Source organism: Mesoplodon densirostris, chromosome 7, assembly GCF_025265405.1.
Source record: "Mesoplodon densirostris isolate mMesDen1 chromosome 7, mMesDen1 primary haplotype, whole genome shotgun sequence".
In the NCBI taxonomy this organism is placed as follows: domain Eukaryota; kingdom Metazoa; phylum Chordata; class Mammalia; order Artiodactyla; family Ziphiidae; genus Mesoplodon; species Mesoplodon densirostris.
Genome location: NC_082667.1, coordinates 65,903,600 through 65,921,362, shown reverse-complemented (window position 1 = coordinate 65,921,362; position 17,763 = coordinate 65,903,600). Strand labels below are relative to the sequence as shown.

At 37.6% G+C, this 17,763-nt stretch overlaps 1 protein-coding gene across 3 annotated transcripts in view; it reads left to right on the top strand.

Annotated features, from left to right (window-relative positions):
- The window catches only part of SBF2 (SET binding factor 2), a 469,274-nt gene that overhangs the window by 76,759 nt on the left and 374,752 nt on the right, over positions 1–17,763 (top strand). For all 3 annotated transcript variants that reach the window (XM_060105533.1, XM_060105532.1, XM_060105531.1), the window contains exon 2: positions 9,084–9,169. In XM_060105533.1, the coding sequence (XP_059961516.1) occupies positions 9,084–9,169 (86 nt within the window). The remainder of the gene's footprint in view (positions 1–9,083; positions 9,170–17,763) is intronic.

Here is a 17,763-nt window from a genome sequence, read left to right as displayed (position 1 = left end):
AAAGTTTTTACTCTTTTACCAGTCTCTCCTGTTTTCTACCGGCATTACTCTAAGTGAAATACACCAGACAAAGACAAATACCCTCTTCATTAATAAAGCTAGAGACTTCTGCTTTTGCATGTAGATATTAATAAATTTACTCTGTTATTTGGTTTATATATTTGAAATGTGTTAGCCAGTCAGAAAGTCCATACTTTAATTTCCATAATTATTCATGAATAGTTTTGCAATATTACATGTAGACTGAGTGTAAAGTTTGCTACGTGTATAAATCATCTGAAAAACAAAGTCACTGTGTAAAGAAGTCACCATGTATATGCATCATGCACTTTTAGACAACTTGAATTGCATTTTAAAATTTGAACTATAGTTGATTTATAACATCATATTAGTTTTGGGTGTACAACACAGTGACTCAGCATTTTTATAGGTTATACTCCATTTAAAGTCACTACAAAACACTGACTGTATTTCCCTATTCTGTATAGTACATCCTGTAGCCTGTCCATTTTATACATAGTAGTTTGTACCTCTCAGTCCCCTACCCCATCCCGCCTCATAGCAAAAATAGAGACAGACTCACAGGTATAGAGAACAGACTTAATGAATTGCTTTTTAAAGCATGAAAGAATGTCTGCTTTTAAGATTTTTCTTTTGGATATACCATTACTTATCATTTTATTTGGGTTCTCAAGAAATTACATTTCTCATCATTGAACTTAAGTGATGCTGCTATTATGTCAAAATAGGAATAAGAAATATCTCTGTTCCAAAATTTGGAACTTTTTAGTTTTTCTATCCCTTATTTCCTTAGACTCATGACCTGATTTCTAAACAGTATTATTTTCTTCCCTAATCTTTACCCATTGTTATACTGTGCCTACCTCTGTCCTTTTATTGACAAAAATTAATCATTTAAGTGCTGTTTAAAACCCCAATTCAAGTTTTAAATGTTCTCACAGCAGGTTTTATCCTTAGCACCTAACACAAGGCCTGGCATTGCGTTATTGTCGAATAAATGAATTGCTGTAGTAGTCTGCTTTCCATATTTTTTGGATTTGTCCTCTTACCGTTCTGCCCAGTTTTCCAGACCACAAAAACTAGTCGCTTGTACTAAAACTTGTTCTAACCATTGCTTTCTGTGGCAGTTCATTCTGTTTTTGATAGTTCTCATTCTCACAAGGTTCTTCCTTTATATTGACTCAAAAATCTCTCCTCTGAATTATAGTTTTTGGCTCTAGTTTGCTCCACTCTATCTTCTTCCACATAATAGCTTTTTACATATTTGGAGAAAGTTCTCATGTGTGCTTCTTAACTTTTTAAAAAAAGTTTTCTAAGTCTTCTTTTTATGTAAAATTTTCCAAACCCTTTACCAGTTTGAAAGGGCTTGATCTATCAGAGTGCCTCTTACAGTGTATTATAGTTTGGATTCTTTACTGACAAGGAATCATAGGTCCATTCTAGCTTAAGAAGGAGGAATATCATTACAATACTTAAGAAGTTTGATGACAGATGGAACAGTGCTGCCAGAGTTTACTGGAGGTAGACCTGTTCTACTGGCAAGTCTCTGCCGGGGTTTCTGCTGTTCTATAACTGGCTTTACACATGACTCCCTGTGGTTGCCTGAGCTCACAAGTCTTGATACATCTTTTTAGCTGCTTTAGGCTCTCATTTCTTCTATTCAGAATTTCCTAGCAGAGAAATCAGATTTGTCTAGGATACCTTTTACAGCCAGGTCACTCTGGTCATAAGTTGCTTGCTGGTTTATAAATGCCCTTGCCCACCTAATAGTCCCATTCATTGACTCAACAAGTATTTTATTAAGTATCTAACATATACCAGTAATTGTTCTAAATGCCTGGGATACATCAGTAAACAAAGCAGGCCAAAATCACTGTTTTCACTCTAGTGAGGTGAGACAGACAAGTAGCAGTAAATGTGATAACCAAAAATAATGATTTCATAATTTCTCTCTGGCTGGTGAGAGGAGAGACAGGATTGTGTGCTTCTGAGCATGACTGCTGCCCTTCACTGAGCTGTGGGTGGTGCCATTTGCGATAGAAGGTGATATGGGCAGCTGGACTTCATAAAACAAGTCCAGTGTAGATAACCATTGATCTAGTTATTTAGATAAATATACAGAAGATTTAGCGAATTACGCATTAGAGTAATTTCTCAAAGTTCAGAGTCTGTGTTAAACAAATTAGTATATATTTTGTACGTTTACACTTTAAGCATACACAAGCCACTTCAACGATTAATTTTTGTCAATTGGTACAGTCAACAAATATCAACCATCCTGTTTTGTATAGAGCAGAGTATTACATTTCTTCACTTAGTTAACCCCTACTAACTCTTCAGTTCTTCTGCAGATGAACTTCTTCCTTATACTACTGGCAACTCCACACCTATAGCATACTACTTAGTAACCCCCGAGAATACTGTTTGACTTTCCTGGGGTTATCTGGTAAGGCTAAAACAGTTACTTTGACTGAGATCATCCTAGGTCACTTGCTAATCCTTGTGGCTGGGTTGGGTAGTCTGGCAGCCCTACCAGGACCCAAGGGAAAGTGGCTTACCACACATAAAGGAGGGAAAAGTGTGCCTGATCATGCCAGTATTTCCTCACCCTTCCTAAATTTGTTTGGGGCAGTTTGTCTAGCATTTGCACTTTTTTTCAAAAAAGGCTATTTCCAAATGTGCTGGTATCCTGCCAGGAGTCCCCCTTTTTATGTATAAACTCCATTTGGTCATCATATTTCTTGTTTTTATGATGGGGTAGAAGAGTAGAGGCTGGAAAGAAACACATGAAGGCCTTGACTAATAACCGTCCCCTCTGTTTTTCAATTTAGCTGCATGCAATGCAGTGAACAATCACAGTTTTGTCTGCCTAGCACCTCTCCTTTCTAAGAAGTGGTCCCCTTTCTTTTGAGGAATTTCTCTCTCTCCCTACCCAGTCACCCAGCCCCATTTAATACATAGTGCAAATAGGAGCTGCTTCCACAGCCACTCACTCTGACTTACATGACCTATTTCACCTCTGGACATAATTATCAGTCCACTGGTGGACATCCGACTCTAGAACAGTCTTCCTTCAATGTGGCTTGCTCCTCAATGTAAAAGGTCATCTTGTCAGCATTCTTAAATACAACCAGTACTTCCTATAAGAATGGTTTTATATAAATTATATAAACTTGGGAAATAAGTTTAAACGTTCAGACTAAACTCTTAAAATCAAGAAACAAGAATCAGACAATGTTTGTTTACTTCTCTAAGGTATTTTTCTAAGTTCCTCAAAAGTTGTTAGGTGCATCAGTTTACATATTTGATATTCAAAACCAAGTTATTGTAGCTCTTTCCACATTTTACTTGTGAAGTATCATTTTAGCATTTTTATTTTTGCCTTTTTATAACCTAATTTCCATTTACAAATAACATTATCATATGAAATCTATCACTCATGAATCATATTTCTATGTGCACTTAGAAATGTTACATCAGCATTTCAAACTAAGCTTTCATATTATTGAAAGACTGCATATCATTATGAAATCAATAAATAATATGTTGCTCCTGGAGAACTTTTGAAAGTTATGCTCCTGCTTACGAGGAACTTTTTTACTTCTCAAATTGGCAGTAACTAAAACAAATTTTAGTTGTTGGTGAGGATGTAGTGAAAATGCCAGTCTCATTCTTATACACAGAATGTAAAAAAATTATTAATATCTTTCTGGTGAGCCCTTTGGCCTTGTGTGAGTCTTTAAAATTGTCATATTCTTTGATCCATTAGTTGTATATCTAAGAATTTTTCGGGCAAAAGTGAGATGAGGATAAAGATTTATATAGAAAGATTTTTTGAAGCATTACTTATAATAGAGAAAATAGAAAATGAATATTATGATCAAGGGTCCATTATAAAATATTAATAGTAAACCATTATATAAATCTAGGTTTAGTATTATCTCAATTCTGATGAAAAAATACATGTATGAAAAAAGCCTAGGATAAAATGTTAACAGTAATTGTCTTCAGGTGTGGGATTATGGGTGATTTCTTCTTTATATTTTTATATATTCAAAAAATTTCCTGCAGTTAACATTTGTTATTTTTATAATTAGTAAAAATTAACGTGTTAAAATATTTTCTGAGCCTGCAATGCATGAGGTATGACTTTCAGAACTGAATAAACAATATAGGAACACCTGGTTAAGTATGATGAGATAAATAACATGCATTTCTCACTTTTTAAAAAGAGAGGAGGGCTTCCCTGGTGGCGCAGTGGTTGAGAGTCCGCCTGCCGATGCAGGGGACATGGGTTCGTGCCCCGGTCTGGGAAGATCCCATATGCCACGGAGCAGCTGGGCCCGTGAGCCATGGCCACTGAGCCTGCGTGTCTGGAGCCTGTGCTCCGCAACGGGAGAGGCCATAGCAGTGAGAGCCCCGCGTACTGCAAAAAAAAAAAAAAAGAGAGAGAGAGGAGATGTAAGCTTAAAACAGTTTCTGTCAATATTAACGAATCTATTAAACATTTAGCTCCATATGAACTAAGTGCGAGGCATTCAGTATGCTAAGTACTTGGGCATATAAAGATGGTACTGAAAGAACAAGAAGCTTTCTCTCATTTCTTCTGTAAAGTTTTCCATGGTTTCTCTGCTACATTAGGTTAGGTTCTCTTCTATCATTGTACTTACCATGATATACTGAAATTATCAGTTCATTTTTCTGTTTCTCCTAATAGCTTATCAGTTCCTTGAGGATAGGGGCCATATCTTTTTCATTGTGTATCCCAGTATCTAGTAATTTGTTGTATTAGCCTTGATGTGAATGTAAGAAGTGGTGATGCTTGAGGTGGATTTTGAAAAGTGAATGCCTATGATAAATCACTTTTAGTTTTCTCTTAATGAAATCCTTTCTTCCCCTATAATGATGGGTATATGAAGAGTTACTATACTGCAGCAGTTGTTAATTTTAATTGAGAATGTTTTCATTTTGCCTTTGTCAAACGTGACCTCGGTTTTAGCAGATAGTTCAGAGTTGGTCAGTAAAATGAACTTAACTTTCCGTTTATCTTTTAAAGGTAAGATTTGGTCATAAAGTGATTTTAAAGTCTAGGTGAGGGTGGGGGGGAGTTCAGTTCACAGGGATGAGGATGAGAGATGATAGTGAATTTTTTTAAATTGAATCAGATGTTCACCCTGACACTAAAACCAGAAAAAGATATCACAAAAAAAGAAAATTATAGACCAGTATCACTGATGAACATAGATGTAAAAATCCTGAACAAAATAGTAGCAAACAGAATCCAACAGCACATTAAAAGGATCATACACCATGATCAAGTGGGATTTATCCCAGGGATGCAAGGATTCTTCAATATATGCAAATCAATCAATGTGATACACCACATTAACAAATTGAAGAATAAAAACCATATCATCATCTCAATAGATGCAGAAAAAACTTATGACAAAATTCAACACCCATTTATGATAAAAAACACTCCAGAAAATGGGCACAGAGGATATGTACCTCAACATAATAAAGGCCATATATGACAAACCCACAGCAAGCATCATACTTAACGGTGAAAAACTGAAAGCATTTCCACTAAGATCAGGAACAAGACAAGTATGTCCACTCTCGCCACTCTTATTCAACATAGTTTTGGAAGTCCTAGCCACAGCAGTCAGAGAAGAAAAAGAAATAAAAGGAATACAAATTGGAAAAGAAGAAGTAAAACTGTCACTGTTTGCTGATAACATGATACTATACATAGAAAATCCTAAACATGCCACCAGAAAACTACTAGAACTAATCAATGAATTTGGTAAGGTTGCAGGATACAAAATTAATACACAGAAATCTCTGGTATGCCTATACACCAACAACGAAAAATCATAAAGAGAAATTAAGGAAACACTCCCATTTACCATTACAACCAAAAGAATAAAATACCTAGGAGTAAACCTGCCTAAGGAGGCAAAAGACTTGTACTCAGAAAACTATAGAACACTGATGAAAGAAATCAAAGATGACATAAACAGATGGAGAAATATACCATGTTCTTGGATTGGAAGAATCAATATTGTGAAAATGACTATATGACTCAAAGCAATCTACAGATTTAGTGCAATCCCTATCAAACTACCAATGGCATTCTTCACAGAATTAGAACAAAAAATTTTACAATTCGTATGGAAACATAAAAGACCCCGAATAGCCAAAGCAATCTTGAGAAAGAAAAACGGACTTGGAGGAATCAGGCTCCCTGACTTCAAACTATACCACAAAGCTACAGTAATCAGGACAGTATGGCAGTGGCCCAAAACCAGAAATATAGATCAGTGGTACAAGATAGAATGCCCAGAGATAAACCCACTCACATGTGGGCACCTAATTTACTACAAAGGAGGCAAGAACATACAGTGGAGAAAAGGCAGCCTCTTCAATAAGTGGTGCTGGAAAACTGGACAGCTACATGTAAAAGAAGGAAATTAGAACACTCCCTAACACCATACACAAAAATAAACTCCAAATGGATTAAAGACTTAAATGTAAGGCCAGACACTATAAAACTCTTAGAGGAAAACACAGGAAAAACACGCTTTGACCTAAATCACAGCAAGATCTTTTCTGACCCACCTCCTAGAGTAATGGAAATAAAAACAAAAATAAACAGATGAGACTTAATTAAACTTTAAAGCTTTTGCACAGCAAAGGAAACCATAAACAAGACAAAAAGACAACCCTCAGAATAGGAGAAAATATTTGCAAATGAAACAACAGACAAAGGATTACTCCCCAAAATATACAAACAGCTCGTGGAGCTCAATATCAAAAAACCAAACAATCCAGTTAAAAAATCAGCAGAAGACCTAAATAGACATTTCACCAAGGCAGACATACAGATGGCCAAGAGGCACATGAAAATATGCTCAACATCACTAATTATTAGAGAAATGCAAATCAAAACTACAATGAGGTATCACCTCATGCCGGTCAGAATGGCCATTATCAAAAAATCTAGAAACAATAAATGCTGGAAAGGGTGTGGTGAAAAGGGAACTCTCTTGCACTGTTGTGGGAATGTAAATTGATGTAGCCACTATGGAGAACAGTACGGAGGTTCCTTAAAAAACTAAAAATAGAACTACCATATGACCCAGCAATCCCACTACTGGGCATATACCCTGAGAAAACCATAATTCAAAAAGAGACATGTACTGCAATGTTCATTGCAGCACTATTTACAATAGCCAGGACATGGAAGCAACCTAAATGTCCATCGACAGATAAATGGATAAAGAAGATGTGGCACATATATACAATGGAGTATTATTACTCAGCCATAAAAAGAAACAAAATTGAGTTATTTGTAGTAAGATGGATGGACCTAGAGTCTGTCATACAGAGTGAAGAAAGTCAGAAAGAGAAAGAACAAATATCATATGCTAACGCATATATATGGAATCTAAAAAAAAATGGTACTGATGAACCTAGTTGCAGAGCAGGAATAAAAAGGTAGACATAGAAAATGGACTTGAGGACATGGGGTGGGAGGGCGAAGCTGGGGCAAAGTGAGAGTAGCGTCGACATATATACACTACCGATATAAAATAGTTGGCTGTTGGGAAGCAGCAGCATAGCACAGGGAGATCGGCTCAGTGCTTTGCGATGACCTACAGGGGTGGGATAGGGAGGATGGGAGGGAGGCTCAAGAGGGAGGGGATGTGGGGACACGTGTGTGCATATGGCTGATTCGCTTTGTTGTGCAATGCAAACTAACACAGTATTGTGAAGCAATTATACTCCAATAAAGATCTATTAAAAAATTTAAAAGAAAAGTAATGAAGCTATCAGTGAAGAAAAACAAAATTTGAATCAGGTGTTAAGGTTTCCTTTACTTAGATGTCCAAATAATCAGAATGTTGTTGCTTTTACTTCAAAGTGAGTTGGAACAACATGTAGAACATGCAAACACATGAAGCTCTTAAAAAGTATTGCAGAGGGACTTTCCTGGTGGTCCAGTGGTTAAGACTCTGTGCCCCCAAGGCAGGGGGCCCGGGTTCGATCTCTGGTCAAGGAACTAGATTCCACATGCTGCAACTGAGAGCCCACATGCTGTAACTAAAAGATCGCGCACACGGCAACGAAGGTCCTGCTTGGGGCAACTAAGACCTGGTGCCGCCAAATAAATAAATAAATAAATATTTTAAAAAGTATGGCAGAAAGCAATTTCGACCTAACATGTACTCTCTAGCCCCAAATTACTCACAGATTATATCCCCAAAGTTCAATTTTAAGTTGATCTGGTTTTTAGTGTCACAGGGTAATTTTATAACAATAATGCTATATATAGTCCAATGGTTTTCAACCAGAGGCATTTTTGGCCCCCCAGAGCACATTTGGCAGTGACCTGGAGACATTTTTGGTTGTAAAAACTTGGTGATTGTAGGTGGGGTGCTATTAACTTCTAGTGAGTTGAAGCTAAGGATGTTGCTAAACATCCTATAATGCACGGGATAGCTCCCAGCCCCCTGCCTCCAACCCAACAAGGAATTATCTGGCCCAAAATGTCAGTAGTGCTGATGTTGAGAAACCCTGTCTAGACAATGGTCAAGTTCCCAGGCCACTCTAAAAATCTTTATTTAACCCAAAACAGGGCTTATAACCCATAACTGAAGCTTAGTGCTAATGGTATCATTTCATTTGTCACTTAAAATTACTTTGTCTCCATAGAAAAGTTCTTCTTAAATATCAACTTGAGATACTGAGAAGACAGCTTTCCTTACTGGGAACAAAGTGCAGTTGCTCCCATGGTGTGGAGACTCCAATTTCAGTGCCTCTGTCTGTTCTCCCTAGCTTTTCATATGTGTTACTCTTTTGAGAGTCTATAGGATAAGGATTGCCTATCATTTCAGTGTTATGTTTAGAAGGTAGTTTTAGACCCTTTAAAACTTGAAAATGTTTAATCAGTATATCAAGTTATTCAACAAATATTCATTTAGAAATAAGTATTAATATAATGAGTATTCAGATTTTTAAGTACCCTATAACCATATTCACTTTGATTTTATTAATAGGGTCAGGAGCAGGTCTGGGGAAAATAATCCAGAGGTTTCCACAGAAGGACTGGGATGACACACCTTTTCCTCAGGGAGTTGAACTGGTAAGTTGGTATTGTTTTATTATACTTTTATAATGATATTTTTCTTTTCATGTTTCATTTATGGTTATATTTATGTTGCAGTTACTTTTATTTTTTATTTTTTTATTTTTTTTTTTTTTTGTGGTATGCGGGCCTCTCACTGTTGTGGCCTCCCCCGTTGCGGAGCACAGGCTCCGGACGCGCAGGCTCAGCGGCCATGGCTCACGGGCCCAGCCGCTCCGCGGCATATGGGATCCTCCCAGACCGGGGCACGAACCCGTATCCCCTGCATCGGCAGGCGGACTCTCAACCACTTGCGCCACCAGGGAGGCCCAATGCAGTTACTTTTAAATAATTTGGTGATTTAACTGTAACACATTATTAGAAATAATCGCCCTAATACAGTAAACTTTGAATATACTGATTCTGGAATGTCTGTTTTGCTGTTCTTTTTCCTGTTTAATCTTCTCTTTAATATTAAAGATGAAATAGATGATTTTTATATACCTGGAAGCTGAAAAATTCCTCTGATTCTTTTAGTCAAAATCTTAGCCTAGTAGCTTCAGTGATAGTGTGTCACTAATCAAATATTATATTTTTTCTGAAAATTTCTAGGTTGTTGTTTTAGTGAAAACTAAACAAAAACACAGACAAACAAAACCAAAGGTTGGTTTAATAGTGACCAGTCATGGTTTGAGTTTGGCCTTGAAATCAAAATCTGAATTCTTTCTTTCCAGTTACAGAATTTGTATGTTGCTTTATAATAGTGCAATTCAGCTGCTTTATTTTTGTCAGCCATTTTAAAGGAATTTAATGGTTGAGCATAATTTGTGATGACCAGGACATTCTATCTGGTGGTGGATCTATGGTGGTAAAATGAGAGACTGAAAAGATGATCACTAAAGTATTTTTCAATATTACTATAAAGTTTAGAGAGTGCGTATATGTGTGTATGTATGTATGTTTGTGTATTCACTTATATTGTGTGTATGTTTACACACACACACATATATACATGAGCAGTGTTAATCAAAGCAGTTCTTGTTGAGTGATCATTTGGTATAATATGGCAATGAAGAGGAGGCTGCCTGGGTTGAAATCCCACCTGTACGGTATGACTTCTGAGAAGTTATTTAACTTCTTGAACAGTTGTCTTCATCTATAAAATGAGGATAATGATAATACTAATCTCGTAGGGTTACTGCAAAGGTAAAATGGGAAAAATATAAATAAAATGCTTAGAACAGTGTCTTCCATAAAGTTAAGTGCTCAATAAATGAGGTGGCTTGTTAATGTTATTATTGTTACTGTCATTGTTGCTGTTTGTTTGACATATTGCAGCACCTCCCCCAGAGGAAGAATTGTTCATTCTCTTGTTAGCCTGGATCAGAAATATTTATTAGGAATAAAACTGATGTTAAAAATTATGAATTTTCTTGTCCTAGCAAATGACTGTCCATCTCTGCCTTGCTGAGGATAAAAGGTACATTTCTAAATGCTTAATTTTGATTGTTAAACCCAGTTTTGTAAAGAAGGCTGTGGGTTCTGTAGACACACAGAGAGGGTAAATCTTGAGTTCAGGATTAAAACTGGGGAAAGAATGTGAGGATCTTTGAGATAATAGAAAATACATAGTGGTCTCTGCCCCCAGTTCCTGAGCTTCTGAAGTCCGTCTGATTTCCTAAGTGATATGAGCGTCTTTGATCCCGGTTCCTGACACAGGGTTCCTGAAACCTTTGTAAGTTCCTGGGTGATATGAATGTCTTTTGTTCTAATGAGGCAACTCTGGGTGGGCTCCTGGATGGCTCCTGGATGGGGGCTGGTCACTGGAAAGACCAAGCCATGATTAGAAGCTTGGAATTTTCAGCCCCATCTACTATTCTCTTGAAAAGGGAGAAGGGCTGAAAATGGAATTAATGATTGATAATGCCTACGTGATGACATCACCATAAAAATCCCCAAAGTTGGGATTCGGAGAGCTTCCAGGTTTGTGAAACATGCACCTACTGGGAGAGTGATGCACCCCAACTGTACAGAGAGAGAAATTCATATGCTTGGGACCCTCCCAGACCTCACTCTATGTATCTCTTCATCTGGCTGTTCATCTGTATTCCTTATCATATTCTTTAATAAACTGGATAATGTAAATAAAATGTTTTCCCGAGCTCTATGAGCCACTTGAGTAAATTAATTGAATCCAAAGGGATGGAGGTCACGGGAACCTCCGATTTATAGCCAAGTCGTACAGAAGTTGTACTACTGTACAACCTACTTGCAATTGATATCTGAAGTGGGGGTCAGTCTTGTGGGACTGAGCCCTTAACCTTAATCAGTGAGTTAAATTGTAAAATTGTAGGACACCCAGCAGGTGTCGTGGATAATTGCTTGTTTTGGGGAAAAAAAACCCCACACTGGGTGACTAGAAGTGTCAGAAGTCAAGTGTTCTGGGTAAGGTAAAAGTTACCACACAGATGGAGGAGAAAAGTAGGTTTTTAAGAGAGCCCTTGTAGTCCTTTCTCTTCTCTTCCACATGCCTGTAAATAGTAGTAATTGGTCTTATGGTGTGGATAACTGGTGTTTGTACTATTAAAGCTTTTAAACTCTGCTTCACTGTCCTTTTTAGTCATGATTGAAAGGGGAACATTTTGGTACTGGAGACATTTTAGAAATTTTTGTGAGTTCCTACCTCCCCTCACATCAATGTGTGGATGGATATAAACTACATCAGTTTGACAATATGAACAGTGAACCACCTTCATAAATTTCAAGAACAGCAGACATTATTGGGTCAGAGAGAGATCATGATTTGACTCTAGCTATTTAGCTATCACTGAGAAGGAATAATTTTTGTATTTTGAAAGCTAAGGCATAGATACTGTGATGCCTCTGATATTTCTCCAGTAGTGATGGAGAGACACATGTTGATTTTAATACTTAGTAAATGGATATTTTTTCTTTGTGTGACAGACACTCCCATGTTCAAGTGCTGTCAGTGTCTCTCCAATAACAAGTAGAGCCGTGTGCTGCTGGATTGGTGAAACCGAGGTGTTAAGAGGTAGCATAACTTTTCCTCACCTAAGATTTTCCTAGATGACATCTTGGCTGATTCTTTGTGAAGCACTTCAAGATTTTGGGAGCCAGATTAATATTTAAAGAATATTTGATGTGCTGGATTACATTGGGAATTTTTTCTTTTAATTTTTTCATAATTGATAGCAATTCTCATCTTCTAATGTCTATTGTGCTTTGTCAGGTACAGAATAAATTTGTTTGTCTAACAAAGCCCATTTTTATTTTTTATTTAAAAATTTTTTAAATTTAATTTTATTTTTTTATCTTTTGGCTGCGCTGTGTGGCACGTGGGATCTTAGCTCCCCGACCAGGGATGGAACCCGTGCCCCTGCAGTGGAAGTGTAGAGTCTTATCCACTGGACCGCCAGGGAGGTCCCCAAAGTCCATTTTTAAAACATAATAGAACATTAACTGTAAAATTTTTGTTGTCTTATTATTTATGGCTTTGTGCTTTACTTTATATGTTAGGGAGGTGCAACTATTCTGCATATTAACAGCAATAACTTGAATAACTGTGATATACTGTGTAATCTAGAGCAACTCCTGCAACTTCAAGACCAGAGATAGGCTTAATAAAATTTTAGTCTAATTGAAGGTGATTTGGCTCAGAGCCTAGGTGGTATTTTGATTCCAAGGTGGTAGAGACCCTTTTGTGATGATTTACATGGAAAAAAATCTTACCCTACCAAGGTGGTAGTAGCGGAACAAGTTTTTAGCATGTAACATTAATGTTAATATTTAACAGTTACAGACAATTCACAGACTGTGATGAACTCACAAATTAGATGATTAGAGGTAGTATATCTAATTTAAAGATAGGTAAATTGAGGATTAGGAAGTTTAAAGGGTTTCACTAAGGTCTAGCAGCTCAGATGCAGCAGAGCTAGCATTCAAACCCAGGTTTTTTGACTCTTAGTCTCAGCCAAGATCTGAGAGTATTCTGAGAGTATTCTCAGAGTGACACTTGAAGCTATGGTTAGCATTTGGACTTTAATGTAAATGCAAGATCTGAAAACAGGATTCTATAATTTGGAAGAACTGAGGTTCAGAAATGTTAAAAGCATGCTGTGTTAAAAGAATGCTGTGTTGCCTCTTCAATAAGTGCTGCTGGGAAAACCGGACAGCTACATGTAAAAAATGAAGTAAGAACACTCCCTAACAGCATACACAAAAATAAACTCAAAATGGATCAAAGACCTAAATGTAAGGCCAGACACTATAAAACTCTTAGAGGAAAACATAGGCAGAACACTCTGTGACATAAATCACAGCAAGATCCTTTTTGACCCACCTCCTAGAGAAATGGAAATAAAAACAAAAATAAACAAATGGGACCTAATGAAACTTAAAAGCTTTTGCCCAGCAAAGGAAACCATAAACAAGACCAAAAGACAACCCTCAGAATGGGAGAAAATATTTGCAATGAAGCAACTGACAAAGGATTAATCTCCAAAATGTACAAGCAGCTCATGCAGCTCAATATCAAAAAAAACAAACAACCCAATCCAAAAATGGGCAGAAGACCTAAATAGACATTTCTCCAAAGAAGATATACAGATTGCCAACAAACACGTGAAAGAATGCTCAACATCACTAATCATTAGAGAAATGCAAATCAAAACTACAGTGAGGTATCACCTCATACCAGTCAGAATGGCCATCATCAAAAAATCTACAAACAGGGCTTCCCTGGTGGCGCAGTGGTTGGGAGTCCGCCTGCCAATGCAGGGGGCGCGGGTTCGCGCCCCGGTCCGCGAGGATCCCACGTGCTGCGGAGCAGCTGGGCCTGTGAGCCATGGCCGCTGGGCCTGCGCATCCAGAGCCTGTGCTCTGTAGCGGGAGGGGCCACAATGGTGAGAGACCCATGTACTGCAAAAAAAAAAAAAAAAAATCTACAAACAGTAAATGCTGGAGAGGGCGTGGAGAAAAGGGAACCCTCTTGCACTGTTGGTGGGAATGTAAATTGATATAGCCACTATGGAGAACAGTATGGAGGTTCCTTAAAAAACTAAAAATAGAACTACCATTCAACCCAGCAGTCCCACTACTGGGCATATACCCTGAGAAAACCATAATTCAAAAAGAGTCTTGTATCGCAATGTTCATTGCAGCTCTATTTACAATAGCCAGGACATGGAAGCAACCTAAGTGTCCGTCGACAGATGAATGGATAAAGAAGGTATGGCACATATATACAATGGAATATTATTCAGCCATAAAAAGAAATGAAATTGGGTTATTTGTAGTGAGGTGGATAGACCTAGAGTCTGTCATCCAGAGTGAAGTAAGTCAGAAAGAGAAAAACAAATACCGTATGCTAACACATATATATGGAATCTAAAAAAAAAAAATTGGTTCTGAAGAACTTAGGGGCAGGACAGGAATAAAGGCGCAGATGTAGAGAATGGACTTGAGGACACGGAGGAGGAAGGGTAAGCTGGGACGAAGTGAGAGAGTGGCATGGACATATATACACTACCAAACGTAAAATAGATAGCTAGTGGGAAGCAGCCACATAGCACAGGGAGATCAGCTCGGCGTTTTGTGACCACCTAGAGGAGTGGGATAGGGAAGGTGGGAGGGAGATGCAAGAGGCACTGGATTTGGGGATATATGTATATGTATAGCTGATTCACTTTGTTATAAAGCAGAAACTAACACACCATTGTAAAGCAATTATACTCCAATAAAGATATTAAAAAAAAAGAATGCTGTGTTATTAGAAACCAACTTCACTTATTTTTTCGGAGGATAAACCTGGGTTCAGAGCATAGTATTAGACTTGAAATTATTTTCTGTTGCCATCTTTCCTGCCCACACAACAAGTATTTCATGTATTTAAATTCTAAATGAAAGGTATTGTACACAGTGCTGCAGTGAACATTGGGGTGCACGTATCCTTTCGAACCATGTTTTTCTCTGGATATATGCCCAAAAGCCAAGACATAGAAGCAACAGATGAATGGCTAAAGAGGATGTGTACATATATACCATGGAATATTACTCAGCCATTAAAAAGAATGAAATAATGCCATTTGCAGCAACATGGATGGACCTGGAGATTATCATACTAAGTGAAGTATTGGTAAATCAGACAAAGACAAATATCATATGATATCACTTCTATGGGGAACCTAAAAAAAATCTAAAAAAAAATGATACAAATGAACTTATATGAACAAAACAGAAATAGACTGACAGATTTAGAGAATGCACTTATGGTTACCTGGGGGAGGGATAGATTGGGAGTTTGGGATTGACATGTACACACTGCTATGTTTAAAGTAAAATTCCTTTCCATGAAAAAAAAATAAATGAAAGGTAATTCTGTTCAGACTGAAGACTAAACTTTATGACTTGTGGGAAAGGATTTAAGGCATTCATTTGCTAATAAGTCAAATCCCAAATTTAATTTAGAGGATGCTGAATTTAGTCTTGCTGCTTTTGTGTAAAGAAATTGCCTTCTCTTTCTTTTCTTCTATTGAGAAATGCTGAACTTTAATTTGGATGGTTTTTAAAAATAAAAATATGAAAATAAGCTAAACCAAACATAATGACTGCTTTTCCAATTCTGGGATATTTTTATCTTTTTCTTGTGCCTTTTAGGCATACATGGAAACCACAGACAGTCATATAAATAAAGTTTCAGTTAATTTTAGAGACAATATTTCAAAGAAAATTTAAGAATTGTTTTGCAGAGGCATTCTATGGCTAACAATCTATTTCTGATTATGGGAAGAAATATTTTTATTGGCTTGGTTTTGGGCATCAACAAAATAGTATTGTTTAGGCACTAGCTCTTTTTAAAGATGCCCTGTCTCAGAAGTGAATTTTTATATATCATAATTCAGAAAACATGCCACAATCTTCACTAGGGAATGCCTGCACTGAGGCATTTGTAAATCTTTCTGATTTTTTTAGAAGACTAAAGTACTGTGATAAAAAATGTTGTGGCTTGAGTAAAAGAGGATTAACCGTGTCATTAGAATTTCTAAATTTGTGGTTCTTAAGATATTAGCTCATTTATTTAAGTTATAGACTAATGATTTGACTACCTTCAATATGAATCCAGTTTTCTGTAATTATAAGTATAGATTGGGGAGAAGAGGTAAAAAAATCTTGTATTCAGCATTCTTCAGTTGTAACATAGGAGAAGTAGCCTTAGCATGGGATGCTATTTGAGGGCAGAGAAGTAAGTATAAGTATCATGTAATATTTTAATTCTTTAAGTTGTTTAGAATGCATTGAATACCGCAAATGGGCTAGCAGTTGTCCATCTGACCTAGATATAAATACTGTTTGGTCAGGAAACTGAGTGTAGAAAGGACGGAAGAGAATTTTCTCCCCTCTTTGTAGAGGAATATGCCTGAAAGGAGAATGAGAAAGGTAGTGAACATGCTGGATGACAGAATCAGGGTTCACAAAGGTTTTAAAAGGCTGGAGTTATGGGCCTTTTATATAAGAGGATTAAATATAATAGGTGAAAATGTAGGTCCTGCATGTGAGTATAAAAAACTAGCTGTAGGGCTTCCCTGGTGGCGCAGTGGTTGAGAGTCCGCCTGCCGATGCAGGGGACACGGGTTCGTGCCCCGATCCCGGAAGATCCCACATGCCGCGGAGCGGCTGGGCCCGCGAGCCATGGCCGCGGAGCCTGTGTGTCCGGAGCCTGTGCTCCGCAACGGGAGAGGCCACAGCAGTGAGAGGCCCGCGTACAGCAAAAAAAAAAAAAAAAAAACTAGCTGTATAAGTAATATTTAAAATAAAGATAGGCCAGATACTTTCCCAGCCAGAGAGATTTGAGAAATATAAGAAGACAACTAAAAATAAAAAATATATAATTATAAACAAGACCTATGAAAGATACTGTAGGTAGCATCTAAAGCCTCTGTGGTGAGGTAGGGTGCTTGGTGATGAATTTAGTTTTAAAGCTGGTGTAAAGGATGTGTGGAAGAACTCTTGCTTTTGCATAGAGTTGAGGCTGAAAACAAGAACATTGCTATGAAGTATGAAGACATGGCTTTTTTTTTTTTTTTTTTTTTTTTTTTTTTTTTTGCTGTACGCGGGCCTCTCACTGCTGTGGCCTCTCCCGTTGCGGAGCACAGGCTCCGGACACACAGGCTCCGCGGCCATGGCTCGCGGGCCCAGCCGCTCCGCGGCATGTGGGATCTTCCGGGATAGGGGCACGAACCCGTGTCCCCTGCATCGGCAGGCGGACTCTCAACCACTGCGCCACCAGGGAAGCCCGGCTTTTTTAAATTTACTTTTTTATTGAAGTATAGTTGATGTACAGTGTTGTGTTAATTTCTGCTATACAGCAAAGTGACTCAGTTATACATATAAATACATTCTGTTTTATATTCCATTACGGTTTATCCCAGGATATTGAATATAGTTCCCTGTGCTATACAGTAGGACCTTGTTGTTTATCCATTCTATATGTAATAGTTTGCATCTACTAACTCCATACTCCCAGTCCATCACTCCCATACCCCCCCACCATGGCAACCACAAGTCTGTTCTCTGTGTCTGTGAGTCTGTTTCTG